The 26311-nt window shown below is 45.5% G+C and overlaps 1 protein-coding gene and 1 long non-coding RNA gene across 3 annotated transcripts in view; one reads left to right on the top strand and one right to left on the bottom strand.

The window, feature by feature from the left end:
• The first annotated feature begins 7137 nt into the window (after nt 1-7137).
• On the top strand, nt 7138-25436 carry LOC137528933 (uncharacterized). Its single transcript, XR_011023501.1, has 4 exons — nt 7138-7224; nt 11724-12157; nt 21858-21955; nt 25159-25436. It is a non-coding gene; the product is annotated as an uncharacterized lncRNA (long non-coding RNA).
• Nucleotides 18477-26311, bottom strand: part of DHX34 (DExH-box helicase 34) — a 39128-nt gene continuing 31293 nt past the window's right edge. For both annotated transcript variants that reach the window (XM_068250714.1, XM_068250713.1), the window contains 3 exons: nt 25083-25259; nt 20431-20563; nt 18477-19501 (listed from right to left, as the gene is read on the bottom strand). In XM_068250714.1, coding sequence (XP_068106815.1) covers nt 19365-19501; nt 20431-20563; nt 25083-25259 — 447 coding nt within the window. In that variant the 3' untranslated portion in view covers nt 18477-19364. The remainder of the gene's footprint in view (nt 19502-20430; nt 20564-25082; nt 25260-26311) is intronic.

Raw genomic sequence — 26311 nt, forward strand, 5'->3', positions numbered from 1 at the left:
GCTATTGTGATATATAGAAATGTGAGGACTTTCTGGAAAAGGAGACTGAGCTATATGATGAAACCCGGCTGATTCGGGAATCATTAATACACAGATAGTGTGACAGGTAATTATAACCTTTAATTATAAGCGTACCTCAGTGTCTATTTTATCTACCCCCGAATGCATGGATATCCTGCTGAGCTTGTGTCTCTAATATGTTCAGCCACAGACCCAGAATAAGTATAAACATCAGGTGCTGTGATTAAAGTCTGGCCGTATTATTTAGTATTTATATAGCACTGACATCTTCTGCAGTAATAACAAGCATAAGTGCAGCTTGAAGCTGGAACAGAATAGTTCATATTTAGAACAATATTTAATTATTTATTTGAAGAGTCTAAGATATTATTTTGTTATAAGTTTTTACAGATTTCATTTTATTACAGAGGTTAATTCTGCACCATTGAAGTATATAATAAATAATGTTCATCAACCAAAGCTTGTCTGAATTTGTCTGGAGGCCGTGCCGATCGTCCTTTTCTTTTTTGGAAATCAAAATATGGTCACCCTACCCAAGCGCCCATATAGTAGCATAGACTGGGTTGCTAGGCAACCCAGTACACAGAGCGGGGAGCCTTCTAGAAATGGGGAGGAGAGGGCAGAGCAGAGGCAGAGGGGGCGTGGCAGAGGCTGAGGGAACTGGTTGATACTATTTCTCCTGACAGATTTTCAGTCAGTCAGGAGGCGGCAGTGGCCAGGAAGGAGGCCAGTGAGAGCAGCCAACCAATGAGGCAGAGCGGGGGCCCAGCGGCAGCATCCAGACCACCAGCAGAGTGGGGGCAGCAGTGACAGAGTCCAGGCAGTGACCGGAAACCGTTTTAAAGCTACAGCAGGCAAGATCCAGGCGAGCGCAGGAGGAGAGAGATCCTGTCAGGCCAGTTGAGTATAGGCCTTGCACCAGCATCAAGACCCAGGTTGTGATCAGAAGAGGGCCAGAGTTCAGTGGAGGTTTCTAAGTATAGTTACAGTTAACCCAAGTTACTGAAGGGCATATTCTGAGAAAAGTGGTGTGACTAAAATCTACCTGTCTGATAAAGCCTTAAAGGATACCCCAACTGAAATGTGACATAATGAGATAGACATGTGTATGTACAGTGCCTAGCACACAGATACCTATGCTGTGTTCCTTTTTTTATTTTTCTGCCTGAAAGAGTTAAATATAAGGTATGCAAGTGGCTAACTCAGTCCTGACTCAGACAGGAAGTGACTACAGTGTGACCCTCACTGATAAGAAATTCCAACTATAAAACACTTTCCTAGCAGAAAATGGCTTCTGAGAGCAAGAAAGAGGTAAAAAAAGGGGAATTTCTTATCAGTGAGGGTCACATTGTAGTCACTTCCTGTTTGAGTCAGAATTGAGTCAGCCACTTACATACCTGATATTTAACTCTTTCAGGCAGAGAAAGAAAAAAAGGAACACAGCACAGTTATCTGTGTGCTAGGCATTGTACATACACATGTCTATCTCATTATGTCACATTTCAGTTGGGGTATCCTTTAAATGCAAGATAGTGCTGCCCTGCCAAAGACCACAGAATGTGGGTGTGGTCATGGGCAGGGCCGAATATACATGACTTTAGTAGTGCTGTAAAAGGTCTGCCGGGGAAGTTTGAGCTCTGCCATAGTGTCCCCCCCCCCCCAAAAAAAAAATACATGTAATCTTACAGCATTTCATCAAAAATGCACGTAATCTGGCAGAGATTCTTCCAAAATACAGATAATATGGCATTGGTTCCCTAAAAATAGATGTAATCTGGCAGCAGCGATTCCCCCAACATACACATAATCTGGCAGCAGTTCCCCAAAATACACTTAATCTGACAGCAGTGGTTCCCCAAAAATAGGTAGCCAGGTCTATAGGTGTCCCCAGAATAGGTGGCCAGGGGTATAGATGTCTGCCGGGGAAGTTTGAGCTCTGCCATAGTGTCGTCGTCCCCAAAAAAAAATACATGTAATCTTACAGCATTTCATCAAAATGCGCCAAAAGTATAAAATTAGATTAAATGACCTTAAAAAGCAACTCAAATGGCAAAAATGAAGGAGGAAGTGGTGGTCTTACCTCCCTCAAGCAGACACGGCAACGACTGCGATTCAGACAGTCAAACACATTTATTAGAAACGCCCCAAAAAATGTTGCAATGTGTTTTGCAGGCTCAATCCCGCTTCATCAGGCAATACAGGGAGGAGTCGCAGTCGTTGTCGTGTCTGCTTGAGGGAGGTAAGACCACCACTTCCTCCTTCATTTTTGCCATTTGAGTTGGTTTTTAAGCTCATTTAATCTAATTTTATACTTTTGGCGCCTCTGTTCATTGTATACAATTTCGAGTCCACCCTTGGTGGAGGGTTGCTACCCTTTTTTCCTGTCTACAGAGAGCAACTTCTTAATCCTGAGTGGGGTCAGGATAATCTCCCCACCTGCCTTTACAGTGGTTGCCTGCTGGTGACCCTGACTTGTGAGTATCTAGCAATACGAATGTATTGCCACCTTATCCAGTACGTATTACACTATTGGGGCTCTTGGTGTTCCCTGTTTTTTTTATCTCTTTGCAGGTGCTAAGTAGTAGTCTGCATGTGCTAACTACGGTGCTAAGTAGTTTGCATGTACTAACTATGGTGCTAAGTAGTTTACATGTGCTAACAACTTAGCACCCAAAGCCTTTAGGCGTGCTAACTGGGTTAGCACGTTTACTGAATCAGGCCCAATGTATTTCAATGGGCCTGTTTCCATTACAGGCGAAATTCGCATCCCCAGGGTTTACACGTTTTCGCGCGTATGTATTTTTGTGTACGCGTTTTCATGTGCGGATGTCAATAGTGATGAATGGTGACAAGAAAATAAAATGTGAATTCACATGAAAAAAGCACACGCAAATGCACGTGAATTCGAAAGCGTTTTTTTCTATTTGGATTTGCTTAGGTATAGTGAAAACAGGCCCTTAGAGACTTGTCTGTGCAGAAAATACAAAATATTTTTTGTGTGTGTGTGTTTGTCTGCATTTAAACGGGTTCATCTTTCCACTGTAGCTAATAATTGTCAATAAGAAAATGCACACGATGTGCAAATTATGCTGCCCTGCCATTCATTTTCTTCCCGTATGCAAAATACGCATTAAAAGTGGACCTGAACTCAGAATGTCCTCTCTGCTCTAAAAGATACACAACAGCATAATAACCTTTAACCTGCTGAGCGGTCTGGACGAGCTCAGCTCGTCCAACACCGCCAGAGGCTGCCGCTCAGGCCCTGCTGGGCCGATTTTAGTCAAATAAAAAGCAGCACACGCAGCCGGCACTTTGCCAGCCGCGTGTGCTGCCTGATCGCCGCCGCTCTGCGGCGATCCGCCGCGAGCAGCGGCGAAAGAGGGTCCCCCCAGCCGCCTGAGCCCAGCGTAGCCGGAACAAAAAGTTCCGGCCAGCGCTAAGGGCTGGATCGGAGGCGGCTGACGTCAGGACGTCGGCTGACGTCGATGACGTCACTCCGCTCGTCGCTATGGCGACGATATAAGCAAAACAAGGAAGGCCGCTCATTGCGGCCTTCCTTGTTTATTCTGGGCGCCGGAGGCGATCGGAAGATCGCCTCCGGAGCGCCCTCTAGTGGGCTTTCATGCAGCCAACTTTCAGTTGGCTGCATGAAATAGTTTTTTTTTTATTTAAAAAAAACCCTCCCGCAGCCACCCTGGCGATTTAATCAGAACGCCAGGGTGGTTAAACAAAAACATTTTCCTTCTGTCCTGTGCAAGAGTTCAGGTCCATTTTAAGTCACATAAAGACATATAACATTTATATTGTGCTTTTCTCCTGGCGGACTCAAAGTGCTAGATCTCTAGCCACTAGGGCTACAGACAGTAGCAGTGTTAGGGAGACTTGCCCACGATCTCCTCACTAAATAGGTGCTGGCTTACTGAACAGGAAGAGCTGAGATTCAAATCCAGGACGCCTGTGTCAGAGGCAGAGCCCTTAACCAGTACACTATCCAGCCACTGTTAAATAGAATCTGTACTGTCCAATTTGTACAATAAAAAACATACCAATTGAGTCACTGTGATCTCCTAGGATCCCTCTTTGCCATTTTCGCCGCTCCTCACCGTGATCCTGACTTTTAATCTGAGTTTTTGCATGGCAGAGTGGGATACACGCCAAAGTCCCGGGGAAAAATCTGGATTTGACGCACAGCAGCGTTTTAAGGGCAGAAATCACATTGCATGCTAAATTGAAGGCCTAAAGTGCTTTAAAACATCTTGCATGTGTATACATCAATTAGGGAGGGTAATTAATGTACTGGTTCACACTGACACACCAAACTCACTGTGTAGCGCACCGCAAACAGCTGTTTGTGTAGTGACGGCCGTGCTGGACTGGTGCGCACCATGGCGAGATAGCTCTTCCTCAGTGATATCAGGTAATGTCTGACTGCCTTATCAACTTTCGATTGTTCTTTATCTACCATTGTTAAAGCTTACATCTATTTTTTGAAATTACTTTTTCTGCTGGCTGTTCAATACCTTTAACGAGAATCTGTTATGGAGGGCAAGTCTGCCATTCATTCAACTGTGTGAAACTTTCGATGGTACTTTCTCAGCACCATGGTGACCACGGGTAATGGCTGGGGAATCAGGGTTCAATTCCGGTCTGGAATGGGAGCCTGAGAAACGGCTACCACCACACATCCAAGGAAGGACCCATTGTGCTGTATAAGTAATGTACCTGCCCAGTGCCCTGACCGTGCTTTGCAGACCAGGCATCTGTGGTCAGATGGACCCTTGACCCAACGCTGTGTGCCAGAGATGACACCACTTGCCTTTAAAGAGAATCTGTTATGGAGGGCAAGTCTGCCATTCATTCAACTGTGTGACTGATAAACAAGTCTCCATATTACTTTTTCAGTGCCATGGTGACCACAGGTAATGGCCGGGGAATCAGGGTTCGATTCCGGTCCGGAGTGGGAGCCTGAGAAACGGCTACCACCACCACACACCCAAGGAAGTCAGCAGGCACGCCGCTGTGGGCAAAGGAGCAGGAACGGCTACCACCACACATCCAAGGAAGGCAGCAGGCATGGCATGCAAGTCCCGACTCAGGGAGGTAGTGACGAAAAATAACAATACAGGAGGACTTTCGAGGCCCTTCTGTATATTAGACGAATCTACTTTAAATCCTTTAACGAGAATCTGTTATGGAGGGCAAGTCTGCCTTTCATTCAAGTGAAAGGTATGCACTGACTGCCAGGTGTAATACAATGTGCAGTCACAGATGCAGTGAAAGGTATGGAGTGACTGTAAACAGCTGTTTGTGTAGTGACGGCCGTGCTGGACTGGTGCGCACCATGACGAGAGTGCATGTGATGGTGGCGACACTCATATAGCCAGCGGTCATTGCTTCATTGTGATACGCAAGCCCCTTCACCGCGGCAAGGTAACGATCATGAAGGGGAATTGACACATGTACATGCCTTTTGTTTTGTTGTTGAAGCTGCAGCACAGCCAGAAAAATTAGGCAGGCATGTACACGCACCAGAAAAATTATTATAGCGGCCGCTGCTAGCAGTGGCCTTAAACATTCAGGAATCCGCCTGGAATCCTGGACCGTGTTGGTGGTGGCGGAGAAGGCAGTCAAGCGGCCTGCAGGCAGAGATGCTGTGTGGGGAGCGACTTAGTCTTAGGGCAGGCAGTCACACGGTGTGCAGGCGGAGATGCTGTGTGTGGGGACTGACTTAGTCTTCGGGCAGGCCTGACCGTGCTTTGCAGACCACGTGCTCAGATAGACCCTTGATCCAACGCTGTGTGCCAGAGATGACACCACTTGCCTTTCAACATCATGGTACAGTTTGGGTATCACCTTTTTTGAGAAATAATTGCGGCCTGGTATCTTCCACTAGGGTGTGTGGCTTTGCTTTTGTGTGCTGCTTTTCCTCAGGTGGTCATCCCATTGCAGTTTGTGCTTTGTCATCATGTGCCTTCGTAAGGAAGTTGTCCCTATGCTGGTCTTGGTCTTTCCACAGCCCAATTTTTGGTGGCAGAGAGTACAGATGGCATTGCTCTCATCTGAGGCAGACACACCACTGAGCCCTGGGGTGATGGCACTTTGGTGGTGGCGGCCAACTACGTCAAGACAACCTTGGGGGTTGATGGCACACGACTTCTGAACACTGTACTTTGGTACAAGGCCACATGAAATAAAAACAGCACAACCTCGAACAGACCTGCCGGGTGGCCTGCCTCTGCCACTGCCTGTTTTGCCCATATTGGGGGGGATGAAGTGAAAGGTATGCACTGACATGACTAATACAATGTGCAGTCACACAAGTGCAGTGAACAGGTATGCAGTGACTGGTATCAATACAATGTGCAGCTGTCAAACACACACAGGTACCATGAACAGGTGTAGCGACTGACTGGTATATAACACTGCGTGCGCTCACGTAGGTAGGTAGGTTCACTGAACAGGTGGGTATGCAGTTCCAAACACCTCAAGACTGCTGTGCTGAAGTTCCAAAATGATGCTGGGGTGTCCCCTCTTTCCTCTCCTGCAGTATATCACTCGTAACATGAAAAAGCAGAGAAAACGGGGACTCCCTCAGTTTCAAAAGATCTTGATCCAACTTTAATGTAAAAGTGCAATACACGTTTAAAAATGCAATAAAACACTCACTTCTGTGGGTCCTAACTCCAATAGGACCCACTGGCTGTAACCGCTTCCCACCAAAGTGGTACTCCGATCCATTTCCCAAAGTGCAAGGTGCTGATATTGCCCGCTTTCAACCCAGGGTTGAAAGCGGGCAATATCAGCACCTTGCACTTTGGGAAACGGAAGTGAGTGTTTTATTGCATTTTTAAACGTGTATTGCACTTTTACATTAAAGTTGGATCAAGATCTTTTGAAACTGAGGGAGTCCCCGTTTCTCTGCTTTTTCATGTTACGAGTGATATACTGCAGGAGAGGAAAGAGGGGACACCCCAGCATCATTTTGGAACTTCAGCGCAGCAGTCTTGAGGTGTTTGGATCTGTTGAGACTTCCTGGGATAAGGTCTAACTGCAGCAGCTGGCCAGTCCAAGTTTTGGAGAGTCGCCAATTTCTCGTTTGTTTCTTATTTTCAGGTGGGTATGCAGTGAAGCTGTCACACACACAAGTACCGTGAACAGCTGCAGCGACTGACTGGTATATAACTACTGCGTGCGCTCACGTAGGTAGGTGCACTGAACAGGTGGGTATGCAGTGATTGGTATTACAAATGTGCAGCTGTCACACACACACAGGTACCGTGAACAGGTGCAGCGACTGACTGGTATATAACACTGCGTGCGCTCATGTAGGTAGGTAGGTGCACTGAACAGGTGGGTATGCAGTGATTAGTATTACAAATGTGCAGCTGTCACACACACAGGTAGTCACTGAATGTGCTGGGCCTGGCAGTGGCACAGTAGGAATTACCAAGGGGCCAAGGTCCAGCAGCTGCAACTGACTGACAGGGCTGTATATGCAACACAAGTGTCTGTGGGACACACACACACACACACACACACACACAAAAATAGATCACAAGAAGAACATTAGCTCTCAAAAGAGCTGTTGAGGATGAGGAGTGCTTTTTAGCAATAATTATCAGCAAGAAGGAGCAACCTAACACAAGAGCCTAACTAAGCTTTCCCTATGTCAGCAGGTTCTTTACCTTCTCTAATTACTGCAGCCACACGAGTGAGTGAAAAGGCTGACGCTGCCAGGAGGGAGTGTAGCCTGATTGGCTACCCTGTGTCTACTGACTGTGATGTAGAGGGTCAAAGTTGACCCTGATGATGTAGTATAGGCGGCGGGTCGAACTGGCATATAGTTCGAGGTTCACCGTGAACGCGAACCACCGAAGTTTGCTCGAATAAGTTCGCGGCCGAACCGTTTGGGCCATCTCTAGTTACAGAGTCTTTTTAAATGTGAATGATCTTACTGATTTATGATGGTTTAAAGTACTCATGTGAATTTGCATGCAGAAAACGGCATGCAATTTTGGCAACTGTAAACCCTGCATTAAAGGGAACCTAAACTGAGAGGGATATGGATGTTTCCTTTTAAACAATACCAGTTGCTTGGCAGTCCTGCTGATGTATTTGCTGCAGTAGTATCTAGAATTCACACCTGAAACAAGCATGCAGCTAATCCAGTCTGACTCCAGTCAGAGCACCTGATCTGCATGCTTGTTGAGGGGCTGTGGCTAAAAGTATTAGGAGACACAGGATCAGCAGGAGAGTCAGGCAACTGGTATAATTTTAAAAGGAAAAATCAATATCCTTCTCAGTTTAGGTTCCCTTTAAAGAATTATAATGTTTTGACAGCAAAATAAAAATGAATGCAAAAGAAAAGGTACCTGATACAATGCCCAAGATCACTGACTGACTGGCTTCTAGGATGTATGTAGGTTTTTATATTGAGGGTATCACTTTTAACCTCCTGAGCGGTATGGACGAGCTCAGCTCGTCCATCACCGCCGGAGGCTGCCGCTCAGGCCCTGCTGGGCCGATTTTTATCAAATAAAGTGCAGCACACGCAGCCGGCACTTTGCCAGCCGCGTGTGCTGCCTGATCGCCGCCGCTCTGCGGCGATTCGCCGCGAGCAGCGGCGAAAGAGGGCCCCCCTAGCCGCCTGAGCCCTGCGCAGCCGGAACAAAAAGTTCCGGCCAGCGCTAAGGGCTGGATCGGAGGCGGCTGACGTCAGGACGTCGGCTGACGTCCATGACGTCACTCCGCTCGTCGCCATGGCGACGATCTAAGCAAAACAAGGAAGGCCGCTCATTGCGGCCTTCCTTGTTTATTATGGGCGCCGGAGGCGATCGGAAGAACGCCTCCGGAGCGCCCTCTAGTGGGCTTTCATGCAGCCAACTTTCAGTTGGCTGCATGAAATAGTTTTTTTTTAATTAAAAAAAAACCCTCCCGCAGCCTCCCTGGCGATCTCAATAGAACGCCGAGGAGGTTAAAGGGATACTGTAGGGGGGTTGGGGGAAAATGAGTTGAAGTTACCCGAGGCTTCTAATGGTCCCCCGCAGGCATCCTGTGCCTGCACAGCCACTCCCCAATGCTCCGGCCCCGCCTCTGGTTTACTTCTGGAATTTCAGACTTTAAAGCCTGAAAACCACTGCGTCTGCGTTGCCGTGTCCTCACTATTGCTGATGGCACCAGGAACGTACTGCGCAGGCCCAGTATGGTCTGTACCTGCGCCGTGCGCTCCTGGTGACATCAGGGGAAGCGAGAACACGGCAACGCAGGCTCAGTGGTTTTCAGACTTTAACCACTTCACCACTGAGGGGTTTTACCCCCTGACCACCAGAGCAATTTTCACCTTTCAGCGCTCCTTCCATTCATTCGTCTATAACTTTATTATTACTTATCGCAATGAAATTAACTATATCTTGTTTTTTTCGCCACCAATTAGGCTTTCTTTAGGTGGGACATTATGCCAAGAATTATTTTTTTCTAAATGTGTTTTAATGGGAAAATAGGAAAAATGTGGGGGAAAAAATAATTATTTTTCAGTTTTCGGCCATTATAGTTTTTAAATAATGCATGCTACTGTAATTAAAACCCATGAAACGTATTTGCCCTTTTGTCCCGGTTATAAAACCATTTAAATTATGTCCCTATCACAATGTTTGGCGCCAATATTTTATTTGGAAATAAAGGTGCATTTTTTTCAGTTTTGCGTCCATCCCTAATTACAAGCCCATAGTTTATAAAGTAACAGTGTTATACCCTCTTGACATAAATGTTTAAAAAGTTCAGTCCCTAAGGTAACTATTTATGTATTTTTTTTAATTGTAAATTTTTTAATTTTTTTTTAATTACAAAAAAAAAAAAATGGGGAGTGTGGGAGGTAATGAGTTAATTTTATGTGTAAAAGTCATTTATTTGTATGTGAAAAATGTGTAGGGTGTAGTTTATTATTTGGCCAAAAGATGGCCACAGTAACTTTTTGTTTTAATGCGACCTCCAAGCTTCCTTCCGGAAGCTTGTAGGAAGAATAAGGAGGCTGGACACGTGAGTTTTTTCTCACAATGATCGCGCTGCCCATAGGAGAGCAGCTGATCATTGCGGGGCTTAGATCAACGAACGGGAATGGATTTTCCCGTTCATTGATCTCTGGGCGAGCGGGCGGCGGCGTGTTTACTAGCGGCGGGCGGCGTGTTTACGAGCGGGAGCGCGGGCAGCGTCGGGAACGCGGAAAGTACGTGTTTCTCCGTCCCTGGTTTTTAAAGGATGGAAAAAGGGGCGGAGAAATACGTACGCGCGGGGGTAAAGTGGTTAAAATCTGAAATTCCAGAGGTGAACCAGAGGCGGGGCCGGAGCATTGGGGAGTGGCTGCGCGGGCACAGGATGCCTGCGGGGGACCATTAGAAGCCCCGGGTAACTTCAACTCATTTTCCCCCGACCCCCTACAGTATCCCTTTAAAGAAGTGTAAATGTAATTTTGCCTTCTTAACCTCCTTAGCGGTAATCCTGAGTTAGGCTCAGAGCAGTAACCCCATGCCGGAGTGAGTTATATGCAGGAGCTGCAGACCTTTCTCTGGTATGTTTTTTTTTTCTTGTTTTTAGAGTCTAAAACTCTAGAAAAAAGCAATAGCTCCGAAATTGAACACTAGATTTACCCCCCCAAAGCAGCTGAGTGGCTGTGACATAACAACTCGGAGGGAGAAGGCGCCCCAAAAAATAGGTGGTGGTGGATGAACGGTATATCTATATTATGTGACTAAAAATAGCACAAAATATAAATAATAAAAATGGAAGGGCAAAGCCAAAGCCAACAAAAGGTTTATTATTCATCAGAGACTATCAATGATAACGCGTTTCACGGAACACAGTCCACTTCCTCGGATCAAATACAAAGCAGTGTCTTTATACTGTAGACATTAAGTTGTCAAAATTATTATAGCATTTTCTTGCTTGTTGTTGACGTAAAAGGCATTTTATTGATAATGTGTGAAAATATCACCTAGCCGAAAACATAGGACAAAAAAATGAATTTGAATAAGGGCCATGGTGTAATATATATTCTATAGAATCACTACTTGTATGTTCTTGCCCATAGATTTTTTTCCATATAGAAGCTTTCAGACTTTTAGGGTATGGACAGGCATTGATAGTGCTTTTCAAAAATTACGGTAATGGTGCCCTCTAATGATACAATCTTGATTGTACAATTTTACCAATTCTATACAGCAGAAGGTAAAACTGAGCGGATATACTTTGAATGGATACTTGAATGGATAGTACCTCACATAAAAGTGGTAAGCATTGTATAATTAAGATTGTGTCATTAGCAGGCCTCTTAAGACCTCACCTCTAGCATGTTTCACATACACACACCAGACCACTTTTTGATAGAAAACACCCAATGAACAGTTCGAATTGCCAATATTCCTACTGTATAAACTGGTGAGATCCTTCCTAACATTGACTCACAGCATCCTACAGATCTGAAGCATAGGATTAAACGCAATGCACTGGTTAAGAGCTCGTTAAACAGGACTCTTTTCCACCCATTAAACGTCAACTGACCAACTTGAAAGATATCAAGAGAAAAACACTGTAAACATTGTGAACGAAAAGATGGAGTTTTATTGAGACATACATTTTGATATAGCTCAGTACATCATCAGTCTCTTCACGTATACAGTTACAGCAGTAGCAAGTCTTCTTATGTGCAGGTGCAGTAGTAGGAATTGATGGAATCGTTCCAGTCTCCAAACAGTCCATTGGCAAAGTCCTTGAGCTGGTAGCTGACGCCAGCATTGAAAGAGCGATTGTTGCCAGCCTTGCCTGACTTGCTCCAGACTTTCAAGGTACAGCGATTGGCCACAACCAGGGATGAAATCTTGTTACCCCATCCGGAAGGCATGTAGGGGAAGTCATCATTGCTGAATGCATCAAGGTTGGCACCTCCGCAGGACTGGTCGAAGTAAATATTGCTGTGTTCAAACATGCGTGCACATAGTTTGTCCCCTTGTTCATTCACCAGGTTGGCTGCTGAGGGGCACTGGGCCAATAGACCCCCGAAGAAGAATGGAAGCAGAAGTGCAGAGCAGAGCAACTTCATCTTGACAGCTGACCTGAGTCCTGTAACCTACTCCTTCCTCCTTGGGTATTTATATATTTACGTTTTGTTTGCGGAGTTGTTCAAGGCTGTTGATCAGGTAAAACTGCTGAATCAGAGGTCAGGCTATATGATAATATTTGGGAGAGGTAACATATGTCACATATCTCGCCAGAGAAATGTTCAGGTGTAACGGTTCCCAGATTCTGTTTTTTGTTGTGTTCAAACTCCTTCTGATTGCTATTTACAGCGATAGTTGTATAGACATGTCACTTAAAGCACAAATAGTCTGTCATAGAAATACAATAAAAACCTGTCTCCCGAATCCTTGTTGCCCATATAGTTATCCTCCCTGCCTTTAGCCCAAAGTAATGTTATCTTTGTAAAAAAAAAAAAACATCACTGTTACATGTGCACCTTGGAATAAACTCCTTCTCATTGCACATTACAGTGATAGTTGTCTACAAACGCCTCTTAAAGCAAAATTAGTCCGGCAAAAATGCAGACATCAAACCAACAAACGTTGATTCCGGTGATGCCTGTATCTGCATCTGTTGATTTCTGTATCACCGGAATCAACGTTTGTTGCTTTGATGTCTGCATTTCTGCTCTTCGACTAACCGGACCACACTTCACTTTTAGTCTGGCAAAGAAATACAATAAAAACTTGTCTACCAAATCCTTTTTGCCCATATACTTATTCTTCCTGCCTTTAGCCGAAAGTATATTATCATTGTAAATAAAAACAAACAAAACAAACAAAAAACACCATTGTCACACGTGCAGTTAGTGATGGCAGCATCCATTTGCAATTGTTTTTTCTCATTGCTTGTGTGGCAACTTCAAGTTCATGGGGAGCTACATATGTAGGAGAAAAAGTCTTCTATTTGTCATTAATGTCACAATCACTTTAGGCTGATAACTTGATAACCTTCCTGCTTTGTTTAAAAAACAAACAAACAGAGCTTCCATCCTCTATCTGTTCAATAAAAATCTCCTGAGATTGGGAGGAAAGGGAAGGGGTGTTCGATTCCCTTCCTGTTGGTGTAATCACACAATAAAGACTCCAAAGAACATGAAGACACCTTATTTTTAACCATATCAGATATTGTAACAGAGGGAGGGGTTTACTGGAGAGGATACCACCCAGGGCCAATTCTAGACTTTTTACTACCTGAGGCAAACTTGTGAGGTTGCGCCACCCTCCTTCCCGAACCCCCTCCCCCCATTTGGAATGATTGCACAGCGCCCGACTATTTCCACCACACCATATAGCTGCGGAGCAACCAGAAAAAAACCACCCTCTGTATAAGTAGGTAGGTAGCTAGGTATAGGTGCCCCCTGTATAGGTCAGCCAGGTATAGTTGCCCACAGTATAGGTCAGCCAGGTATCGTTGCCTCCAGTAAGGGTAGCCAGTATAGTTGCCGCCAGTATAAGTTAGCCAGGTAGGTGCCCCCAGTAGGTAGCCAGTATAGTTGCCCCCAGTATAGGTAGCCAGGTAGGTGGCCCCAGCATACGTTAGTAAGGTAGGTGCCCCCCACTATAGGTAGTCAGTATAGTTTCCCCTAGTATAGGTAGCCAGTATAGCTGCCCCCAGTACAGTTGCCCCCAGTATAGGTAGCAAGTATAGTTGCCCCCAGTAAAGATTAGCCAGGTAGGTGCCCCCAGGATAGGTAGCCATAGTAGTTGCCCCCAGTATAGATAACCAGATAGTTGCCCCAGTATAGGTTAGCCAGGTATGTGTCTCTTGTATAGGTAGCTACTATAGTTTCCCCTAGTATAGGTTATCCAGGTAGGTGCCACGAGTATAGGTAGCCAATATTGTTGCCCCCAGTATAGTTGCCTCCATTATATGTAGCCAGTATAGTTGCTCCCGGTATAGGTAGCCTGTTTAGTTGCCCCAGTATAAGTTAGCCAGGTAGGTGCTCCCAGTATAGGCAGCCAATATAGTTGCCCCAGTATAGGTTAGCCAGGTAGGTGCTCTCAGTATAGTCAGTATAGTTGACTCCAGTATAGGTAGCCAGTATAGTTGTCCCAGTATAGGGTAGCCAGGTAGGTGCCCCCAGTATAGGTTAGCCAGCCTGCTCCCCCTCCCTCCCTCCCAGCAGCCGTTGCTCGTTTTACCTTCTTGGCGGACACTGCGCTGCGTGATGAAGGAACAGGAGAGTAGTTCCCCTGGTAACAGCGCATATACAGAAAGTAAGTACTTCCTGTATATCGGCTGCTACAAGAGCCGCTCTCCTCTTCCTTCATCACGCGGTGCAGCGGGTAGCCACTGATCTGAAGTCTTGTAGTACCTAGAGAGAGGACCGGAGACCGTCAGAGGAGGTGGCCACACAGAGAAGGTAAAACGAGTGGTGGCCACGAGTAGGGAGTGGGGCGGGATGCCGCTCTAGTGTCCCTGCCACATGCCATTCACCTGGCATCATGGGCGGACTGCCCCTGATACCACCTCAGTACTAATGAGGGGGGGGGGGGGTAATTTCTATAGATTTGAAGTACAGTCCCACTCTACCTTCAGCCACCTGTATGTAGTCATTGCAGCTCCCTTTTAATCTTATTGGACAGAGCTGCAAAATATATTTTCTGTCTTGGGAGCTGCGATCGTGCTTTCTTCAAATTCTGAAAATGCTAGTATTTTAGGTGGAAAAAGGGAACATCCCACAGAAAACTGGACAGTTGGGGACTAGGGCCCTCAATCAATTCACCTTTTCTACTAATCTTTCATTTTTGTATCTGTTTAAAGAGGAGCAGTCAGCCATACTATCTCAGAAAAAACACATATATAAGCAGTGGCGGCTCCAGCTTCAGATTTTTGGGGGGGCTGAAAAGCGGCACAATGGCTGTCAGGCGGGGCTCATGGGGGAAATTAGCGGCGCGCGCAGCGGCGAACAATGGGCGTGGTCATGACATCATGTGGGCGGGGCTAACTGTAAAGTAGTTATACCACCTAATGTAGTTACATAAAAAAAAATGAAGTAAATGCACATAATGACAGACAGCGTTTTCCCGGTAAATGCACGTAATCACAGACAGCGTTTCCCTAGTGAATGCACGTAATGACAGACAGCGTTTCCCTAGTGAATGCACGTAATGACAGACAGCGTTTCCCTAGTGAATGCACGTAATGACAGACAGCGTTTCCCTAGTGAATGCACGTAATGACAGACAGCGTTTCCCTAGTAAATGCACGTAATGGCAGACTGCGTTTCACCAGTAAATGCACATAGTGACAGACAAATTCTCCCCAGTATTTGCATGTAATGAGAGACAGCCTTTCACTAGTAAATGCACATAAGAGACAGCTTTTCACCAGTTATGGCCCATTCACACTTTCTGAACGCAAAACACTAGTGCTTTTGCTAGCGTTTTGCTATGGCGGTTTTTTGCATTGAACGTGAAAAAAAAATGCCATTCACACTTGGCGATTTTTTTAGCGATCGCGTTTAGCGCTTCTTTAGCACTGAAATGCGATCACCGGAAAATTGCCTGAAAATGGTGCAGGCTACACGTTTGTGTTTGGCGATTTGCTTTAACGCAAATCTCCCAAGTGAGAACAGGCCCATAGGGTATTATTGCACTAGCGCTCTAAAAAATGCTAGTGCTTCAGCGTTTTTGCCGAAATCGCTGGCAAAACGCTCTAGTGTGAATGGGCCTTAAATGCACGTAATGACAGACAGCCTTTCACCAGTAAATGCATGCAATGACAGACAGCCAGTGTCAACCAGGACTTAGGCCCAGTGCACACCAAAACCGCTAGCAGATCCACAAAACGGTAGCAGTTTTTGGAGCGGATTTCAGAGCGATTCTAGGCACGTTTAGAGACGTTTTCTACACATGCCTAGCGGTTTTGAGAGTGTTTTTGGGTAGCAGATTACTTATACTGTTACAGTAAAAGCTGTTACTGAACAGCTTCTGTAACAAAAACACCTGGCAAACCGCTCTGATGTAGCGATTTTCAGAGCGGTTTGCGTTTTCCCTATTCTTTACATTGAGGCAGAAACGCTTCTGCAAACCGCAAACGTGCAACAGGAGGCATGTTTGCGGTTTGCTACAAACCACAAACCGCCGGTGTGCACCATCCCATTGAAATACATTAGCCAAGCAGTTTTACAGGCGGATGCGGCCGGCGGTTCACATCCAAAACCGCTCGGTGTGCACTGGGCCTTACTGTGTCCCCAGGGCCCAGTATAGCAAGGTGTACAAATGTCCCCAGGTGGGGTGGCAGCAGAGAGAGAAGAGGGAGCGATGGGCACAGCGGTGGAGAAGGGGGACATCTCCCCCCCCCCCTTCCCTCACCGTAACTTGACATCATTGGCCCCCCCCTGTGAAACTTTGGATGGGGCCCCCCTACGCCAATCTGTGCTTCATCCCTCATAGCGTCCCAACTGGTTGCCTGCGTAACGTGAGTGCATGTGTGACTTCACACACGCTCCCACACATACACTGGCAACCACATGGGGAATGTATGAGGACAGTGCCAGCAATGGACAGGTAAGTATAGAGCAACAGGGGGTAGGGAACATTTGACATTAAGGGGGACAGCTTGGGGGGCGCAAGGCGGCGTCAAAAGCCTGATTCCCGAGAGATTTCATGCTGAAACCGATTGGGAATCAGCCTGCGATGTATGGGCAGCCGACAGATCACCCTCTAATCAGAGAGAGATCTGACTCTAGGTCAATCTGCCCATAGAGCTGCTGATGTGTGGGCACCTTAAGAAACAGGTGTACTTAACCCTTTCAGCAACTCAGATGTGTTGATTGCAAAGGCTCTGGCATTCCTTTTCCACATGCATGTCAAACAGTGAGTTATGCACTATTCTTATAACATCTACACTGTGTGTATGTGTGCGTATACACGCAGAACAGGAGAAACCATAGATTTTATAAGAATAGTGCAGGACTAACTGACATGCATAAAAACCCTTGTGGAAGAGGAATGCCAGAGACTTTGCAAGCAACAGAGGCAGCTGAACTGCTGAAAGGGTTAAGTAACCCCTCCCCCCCCCCCCTATTACAGGGAGTCAGAGAGCAGCCAGAAATGCCGGAGATAAGCTCACCCTTGTCCTGTGTGTAGAGTCCAGGCTCAGGGAAGCGTCTGGTCCAGCTGTGTGAGGAATAGAGGGAGTCCCTGACAGCCAGCATAGAAAGCTCAAATCTACCGCGATGAGGAAATCTACACACGTGGGGAGAGGGAGGCAGAGATCACGCACAGACAGCCTGCAAATCTCTCCTATCCCTGTTGGAGCTTCTCGTCTCCCATAGCTCCGCCTACTTCCCAACATCCAATGGGCATTAAACTTACCAGCCTGCTTCAGTACTATTGGCTGGCAGCAGCAGCAGAACACGCTGCGTTGCCTATACATCCCCAGTGTTCCACGCTGTGTGATGATCGGGCAATTCTGCAGAGCGGGGGCTTTTGGAGGGGCTGACATCATTTCAGCTGGGGCTTAAGCCTGGGTAAGCCCCAGTGTAGCGCCGCCACTGTATATAAGTAGATAAATACTTGCTCTACTTACATATGTATTGCACTGTCAACATTTTGATTTTAGTGATTTTTCTATATTAAAAAAAAAAAAAAGAGAAAATCCTTCTTAGGATTCTCCATTTTAATTGTGTCTATCTTGAAGCCAATCCTGATGTAATTTCCTCCCTTACTCTCCTCTGCCTCATTTGTGTATGCACTGCCCACCCTCCTCCCAGTCTTCTGGCACTCCCACCCAGCTCTGCAATAGAAAGTGCATTGTCTCAGCATGAGAAATATTGTCTAATCAGAGAGGAACAGAGATGTGGGAAGGGAAAACAGGGGAAAGAGTCTTCAGCCAATCAGGCTGCAGTAGTTAGGTCTGAGAGGAAAGTGAAGAAGCAAAGCAAGACAACCCAGCATGCCCTGAAACTTTCTTTGTGCGACAATGTACCAAATAAGAGTCAGGTAAACTGGGGAATGATCATTTATCAACAAGAAAAGTAATAGTGATTTCTAACTTTTGGATTGCCTGGTTAGCATCCTTATTACTTGTTTACCAGATAAAAATAAATCATTGATTTTTGATTTTATGCCAGCCAGTTACACTTTTAAATAACTTTTCAGCACGTTGCAATTGAAAAAGTACCAAAAAAGTAGGAGAAAAAGGAATTTCAAAATTATTTTGAGCATTTTTTTTTCTTTCTGATGGCTAAAAAGGCATTTTATTGATAAGATGTGAAAATCTTTACTTTGTAGGTTGATAAAAATGTGACATTCTATCTTATATAACATAACTCATCAATTGTCTGGTGTGTCCTGAAGATCTGATGTGAAAGGACAGAACAGATAACTTGGGCTAATTCAAGACCCTAAAGAAATTTCACTGCCCCAAGGACAAAACATTGAGAAAAAGTAGACTTTAATTGAAATGTAGTCTTACATTCTTACATGACAGAATATGCTAGAATACTCTTGAAATAAATAGTAGAAAAATGATAGTGTTCGCGTTTTCTATTGGGATTATACTTCAGCTGAAGGAGTATTTTTTTCCCCAGCCATGCTGGACTTTGTGCAGATCTTCAGAGTGAAGTGACCTGCTATAACTAGAAAGGAAATCTTATTACTCCACCAGGATGACACAAAGAAATTTATCTTAATTCATGGTAGAAAACTCCACATTACTTTACCTAGGCACATTCCTTCCTGCTCACTCACATGCCTTCCTGCAGCATGTGGTAAGTATTACCCAGTCCTGCTTATGTAGTCCACTGAAGCTCTTTCATTCACCTCACGGTAGACAGCTGTTTGACAGGTATCCCAGTGTAGGGAAAAGCAGCTGGACTAGATATTGGTGTCTACATGTGTTCCCCAGCAGTCTACTACATTGAAGCACTACTGCACATAGTTCAATGGATCCTAATAGCAGCATGATTGAAGCCTGTTAGACAATCCATTTGGGTTGGTCTGAGCAGAACTTAAACATGTTCTTGTGTTCAAAATATGTGGACACAGTGTTTTTCTCCTTCATCGTCCATCAGACTGGATGCCCGAGGCTCTGAGCTAGGAGCCACCCGAAGAACAAACACTGAACAGAGCTTCCTGGTAACCGCTGTCCGGAGTCTTACAGATCACCCAGCTTCTTGGGTAAATATTCAAGAAGCAACAGTGGCTGGTGGTGTAGCTGACCTGCTCATTCAGATGTCAAACTACATGATCTTCAAGAGACAATCTCACACCAAAGTTCTGTAGGAATGGTCAGGTGTGACACTTCCCAGGACATGTTTTTTTCTAGGAGTTCAGATGCTGCCTCTTGTGCTTGAGAATCTCAGTTGGGGTGAGAACAAAGTCCTTGTCACACAAATCACAGTGATAGTTCTTGTGTAGGGAGCTCAATGAAGAGGGTTTTGCTCCCGATTCTTCAGGTTCTGTTAGAGAAAAATATCAAGGCCTTAATCATTATTCAGGTATATGTAAGACAGTTGTGCTTATTATAATAAAAAGGTATAGTACAAGGGAAGCTACCTACGCACTGAAGATAAAAATCACCTGAAAAGGTGGCCATAGTTCTAGCGATTTGGCTACATGATTGACCATTCGATTTGATCCATTTTCTCAAATGGAGAGAAAATCAAGTGTGTTCCAGTATGCCCAATCAATGAAACAATGAAAAGTGGCCGATATCATGTTGAATTGACCAACTTCATTGATAGAGCAACATGGAAGATTGGTGGATTACACAGAAATCCGCTATTGTTCACATGTAAGTTGATCGACACGGAATCGACTTCATTTCTGCATTCAGAACAGGGAGGCACAACATTGGTCAGATTGATTAGTGAAGGTAAATCGCATAGGATATCACTTGTAGTGTGTGGGCCACAAGTCAATTGACTTTCAATCAACCACACCGAAGTTGATCGCCCAATAAAGTAAATTGCTTAGTCTACTGAAGCAAAATTGCTAGATGTATGGCTACCTAAATGACTTTTTGTGCAATGTTACGGTTACATTCTATCAGTAATCATTACAAGTGACCATTTTTAGACAAGTGTTTAGACATTAGGGAGGACTACCCGGTTTCATACCCTTTACATTCCCAGAAGTAATTAGCACTGGTGTATACCAATATGTACCCTATGCACATTAGAACATATACATCTGTCCTCCAGACGCAGGTAAAGTCTCAGAGGACATGGACTAATTGTCCTGAAAACAGCAACTGTTAATACGTTGTCATGCCAATGCAGTGTCTGACAAAGCATAAGAAAGTGTTGTAACCTTTATGAAGCCTCTGTGCAGAGTTTGCCAAAAAGCTGTGCCCTAAGCTGATCACATTCCATAAATATGTTCTTACCCTCAGATTTGTCTTCCTCCGCACAGCTGTTCTGATGAGCCATCCGCTCCAGTGGTGTAAATGGCATATACAGCCCACAGCGAGGACAGGTCCAGAAAGTGCGCAAACAGTCACTGTAGAAATCAGCTTCATTCTGAATAGAACAAGCATGCACACGATTAATTGAATCATGACAGAAGGTCTACAAACAATTTACATGCGTAAATTAGGATTTAAAGGTGGACTCCAGAATGTTCATTATAATTACATATAGGGTAATCTAATAAACTGGTGTAGAAAGAGTCTCACAAAAGCTGTTACTAATGTTTGATTTCTTCCTTAGGTTCGGTTCAGATGGGTAAAATGAAGGTCGCTTATCACTCAAGTGCTGTCTATTCAAATGAATGGACATTGCTTGGTACCGGCATTTACCATCATTTGCGCAAACGCTACTCTTGATCTTGACATCTCGTTTGGTCCTGGAAGATATGTATGGCTTTCAGGATCATCTAAGCATGGCGCTTCTATGTCCTGCTACAGGGGTCAAAAAGCATCAAAAACACATCTAACCGCCGTCAAAGGTTGCCAAATGTTTTTCCACTCGCTAGCAGAACATTTGAATGAGACCCTGCACTCTTATAACTTTTTCATGTTAAGGTGCCCATTAACAATACAATTCTGTGGCCAATTGATTGTTTCCGATCGCCGTGGTAATCATCAGAAATGATCAGTCATGCCCATTAACAGTCCAATTCCATCCAAACAATCAGATAGATGGAATCGATCCAAGAAAATGATCAATTGCATTAATCAAGTCAGCTAGCGAGAATTCTGCAATTAACGAGCATGACCGATTGCTTACAATCAATTACCGCATTTATCAGAAATGATTGACTGGTCTTGGCATTGTATCATTATGCGCGTTTACGCGCAGTTATATAGCAGTTTTTTACGCGTTTATAGACTTTTCACGCGTACATTCTTATTATGCTGCACTCATGCGTATTTTTTAGGCGTATATAGGCGTAAAATTTGTAAATAACTATTAGTTTATGCGAAATTATGTAGGTTGATTTATTTAAGTCTATAAGTTTAGTAATTTATATATGATGTTAGTTAATATATTATATGCAGTAACACACAGACTAAACCTTAGCAATTACTTTAAAAGGGAAGATCAGAAATTTGACTTATATAGAGAAGTCTGATAATTTACTGTACTGCCTGATAAGTTATTATATGTATACTCCTGAATGTAACTGTACATTTTTACAAATTAACGATACTGTTATTCAATAATTTGTTGTAATGTAAAAAGTAATTCTTGCTTTATCATTTGTATTAATATGTCTTTGACGTATTGTTTATAAAATTTTGAAAATTCCAATAAAAAATATTGAAAACGGAATTGTATCATTAATCGTGTAAATTGCCTTTCTGTCGCGCAGGACATTCCTCTGTATCTACAACTCAACCTGCCTGAAAAGCTTCCCCTGTCTTGCCTTGGGGGAGTGTGCAAAGTGTCACATGTGTCTGCTGCCTCGAGGTGGGTGGTGCCTGTCTGGTCTGAGAAGTTCCCACAGCTCTGATTACTGAAATAGCTAAAATGACTGAAATAAGTTAGATCCGAGATGAAAAACTTACTGTAACAAGTAACGTGTCTATATATTTTCTCCTAAAGTTTAGATAGTTTACACAGCAAATCTAGCTGCAAACAGCTGCAACAGTTTATGATTATTCATTCCTGTGATACAATGAAAGCGGCTATGTTCTGTTTGTCACATTATACACAGGCAAGCTGCTCTGCATCTCCACCTCTCAAGCCTGTGAAAACTTCACTCCCCTCTCCTCCTCCCATCTGCCTCTGAAATCTCTAGCTAGTAACCTCCTCCTCCTCCTTCTGCCCATACTGAGCTCCCATAAGCCCTTGCTACTAAGGCTGAGAGTGCCAAGGCACTCTGGAGAAGCTGTGGGTGAGGCTTGCTTAGTTAATAGGGAGTTAGAGTATTAAAACAAAAAAACAAGTATTTCGCTTGAGGAATGCCGTAAAAACTATATGAAAGGAACACAATTATGTAATGAGTAAAAGTTTATCTTGGATCCACTTTAAGGAGCTAAACCATGGTTCAATAAAAATAAAACGGATCACATTATTCTTGTATTAAAGTCTATGTCCATTGCAGTTCACATTCATTATAAAGCGTGAGTTATGAAACTAACCACTGTGAACCTAGACTACGGGCCCGTTTCCACTAGTGCCAAATTCGGCACAAATCTACAGCGTTTCCACGCAGGTGAGAGGGGTGGGGAAAGGCTGCCTATCTGTTTAACCACCCTGGTGGTATTGACGAGCTCAGCTCGTCCAGGAAAAACTTGCTGAAAGCGGTATTGACGAGCTGAGCTCGTCAATACTGCCAGGGAGATTTATTGTTTCTCTGCCCCGCCGGCTGCACTTTTCCCTCATCAGAGGGATTCCCCAGGATGGCTGGATGCCTGTCAGCACGCTGTGGGTAGCGATCTGTGCTACCCACAGCGTGCAGAACTAGCATCCAGCCACCCTGGGGAATCCCTGTGCAGCCATCGGAGCAGAGAATGTGCTCAGCAGCATGCGGGATTCCCCTTCTGTGCTGCGGGTGGCTGGTGCGGGGATCCCCTCTGTGGGGGGGGGTCCCCTGCTGTGCTGCGGGTGGCTGGTGCGGGGATCCCCTCTGTGCGGGGGGAGGGTGTCCCCTTCTGTGCTGGCTGGTAGTGGCCGGTACCGGCGGGGATCCTCTCTGTGGGGAGGGGGGGGGGGGGATCCCCGTAATTTGCGTGCGGGTGACCCTGTAGTGTGTGTGGGGGGGGGGGGCGGGTATCCCCCCTATGGGGCGAGTCTTGGCCGGTCGGGGACACCCCCTTCTGTGCGGGGGGGGGGGGGAGGTGGGTGTCCCCTTCTATGAGAGCTGTGGGTGGCCTTTCCCTCCTCCCTCTCTGTCCCCCGTGCCCTCCTCACCCCCGATCCTGTGTCCCCCCCCATCCCGTGTCTCCCCCCTGTCAGTCAAAAGCCCTGCTTTACTCACCTGAGGGCTTTCTCCTGCGCTGGCCGAGATGCACACCCTCCATCTCCATCGCCGAAGTCCCGGTCTCTGTAATTACAGTACGCGGCTTGGTGACGTCACCAAGCCGCGTACAGTAATTACAGAGAACACGAGACTTCGCGATGGAGGAGGAAGTGCGCCGCTTCCGCCGCAGGAGCAAGCCCTCAGGTGAGTAGATCAGGGCTTCTGACGGGGGAGACACGGGATTGGGGGGGGGGGGGGGGGCACGGGGGATCGGAAGGGATGGGGGGAAGAGGAGGGAGAGGCCACCCACAGCCCTCATAGATGGGGACACCCACCTCCCCCCACAACAGAAGGGGGTGTCCCCGACAGACCATGACTAGCCCCCATAGAAGGGGATATCCCCCACACACACAGAAGGGCCACCCAGCCACCTGCACGCACAGTATGGGGATCCCCCCCCCCCCCACAGAGGGGATCCCCACCGGCCACTACCAGCCAGCACAGAAGGGGAGCCCCCCCACAGAAGGGACACCCGGCCAGAGTCAGGGGGCAATGGGGGGGGGTGGGGGGGCAGAGGCACCCGCAAACCTGGCTCCCTATACATATGACTCCCTACACCTGGCTGCACATCTGTCTCCTATACACCTGGCTGCACATCTGTCTCCTATACACCTGGCTGCACATCTGTCTCCTATACACCTGGCTGCACATCTGTCTCCTATACACCTGGCTGCACATCTGTCTCCTATACACCTGGCTGCACATCTGTCTCCTATACACCTGGCTGCACATCTGTCTCCTATACACCTGGCAAACATCTGTCTCCTATACACCTGGCAAACATCTGTCTCCTATACACCTGGCAAACATCTTGCTCCCTATATACCTGGCAAAACATCTGGCTAAACTATTCCTGGCTAATACATCTGGCTAACTACACCTGGCTGCACATCTGGCTAACTATACATCTGGCTAACTATACCTGGCTATACATCTGGCTAACTATACCTGGCTATACATCTGGCTAACTATACCTGGCTATACATCTGGGTCTTATACTCACCATTGGCATGCTGATCCCTCGTCGCGTACCTCTGATAGCTTCCCCGGTGCCTTCTTCCATGTCCCTTGGCGGATTTTGCTTCTCCCTTGGAGATCACATGTCCCCCGTCGATCGGCGTTGATGGAACCAGTGTCACACAGCATCATCAAAATCTCGCAGCAAACACTTTTTTTTAAAAATTTAATTCAATACAATAACCTGTATTGAATTCAATACAAAAAAAAAAAGATTGCAAAAAAAAAAATTGGTTGAAAATTATGGGAAATTAATTGAACCACTTTTTGCACGGAAATCCTGGGGAAATAGAACGCCAGGGTGGTTAATGACTTTGCCATCTAGATCGCACTGCTGTGTGAATTTGGACAGCATGCTGCAGATTTCTGCAGTACGCACACCCAAATCCCTACAGCCATGCATGGCATTACTAGGCAATCGCGGCTGCGCAGCAGAATGGGAACCGCGGAAACGGCCACGGCTCCTAGTGGAAACCAGCTCTAAAGGTCATACTCTTCGTTATCTGAAAAAATGCAATACGAATGAAATGGCTAAACAGACCTGCTGCTACTCACCCGCAAACAATTGTATGTCAGGAAGCAGGTCACTCTGTATCCTCCCTTCACAGTATCAGGCTTCATCTCTTCACAGCTGAACAGACTCTTCAGACTGGAGGCGTCGGTCATTATATGAGGACCCACATACAAGTTCTGAGATTCCAGACCTGCCAGGCGCCGCATACTGTACACCACCTGCCAGGGAATCAGCATGAAATAGTCAGAGAAGCAGAAAGAAACATGGACCTGGATGATGGACCTGGCTGGACAATGTTTGTTTATTTCTCTAGGATTTCAGTGTAAAAAAACCTGACTAAATTGATTTTGTGTGCAAAGATTCCAATTCTCAACTGCAATTTTAGTGGGACTGTCAGGCAGGGGTCACACTTGAGCAAATCCGCAGGGTTTTGCCACATACGAAAAAAACGCATGCAGAATTGCATATAATGGTAGTCTATTGTGCCTGTGCGTTTTACAGAGATATATGCCATTCTGCATTGCATCAAAGAAAGATGCAACCTGCACTACTTTCCCGCTGAACGCATGCAGTCATGAAATCAATGGGTAATATAAAAAGAAAAACTCACGTTAAAACGCTCTGCAAAATGCTTTTGGGGAATCGTCTGAGATTCCCGCAGATGCAAGCGTGATCCCTCCCTGAGGCCGAACTGAAAACCACATATGAGGTGTGCCGAACAAAATTAACAGCTACAACCCACTAGAGCGATTTTTGAGCATTTAGGGAGCGATTAGAAATGCTAGTGATTTCCCTAAACGCTCAGCTAATGTTAATGGATGGGCCAAATTCCACTGGAGCGATTGCGATTACCAAAATCACTAACGCAGGACATGCAGCATTTTTTGAGTGTTAGCGTTTGCGTTTCTGCTATGTAAAGTATATAAACTCTGGCGTAATCGCTCATGACAGAGCGATTTGCTATCGTTTTTAAAAGTGCGCACTGTAAAAAAAAATGTAATTAACTGAAAGGACCAATCAGAATTAAAACCGCTAATCATAAATCGCTACACAATTGCTACCAAAATCGACTGAAAACGCTTATGAAATCACTTAGAAAACGCTCATTAAAAACGCTAGTGATTGCAATAGCGATTTGTGGTGGGTTTCAGGCCTAAAAATACTTCCAAATGTGACTGAAAATTCTGATAAAATTCTGAAAGAAAATCCCCCCTCCATTTATTAACATAGTAGCGGCTGCACTACTGAAGTATCGCTGTTGTGCAATCGC

This window comes from Hyperolius riggenbachi, chromosome 8, assembly GCF_040937935.1.
Source record: "Hyperolius riggenbachi isolate aHypRig1 chromosome 8, aHypRig1.pri, whole genome shotgun sequence".
In the NCBI taxonomy this organism is placed as follows: Eukaryota; Metazoa; Chordata; class Amphibia; order Anura; family Hyperoliidae; genus Hyperolius; species Hyperolius riggenbachi.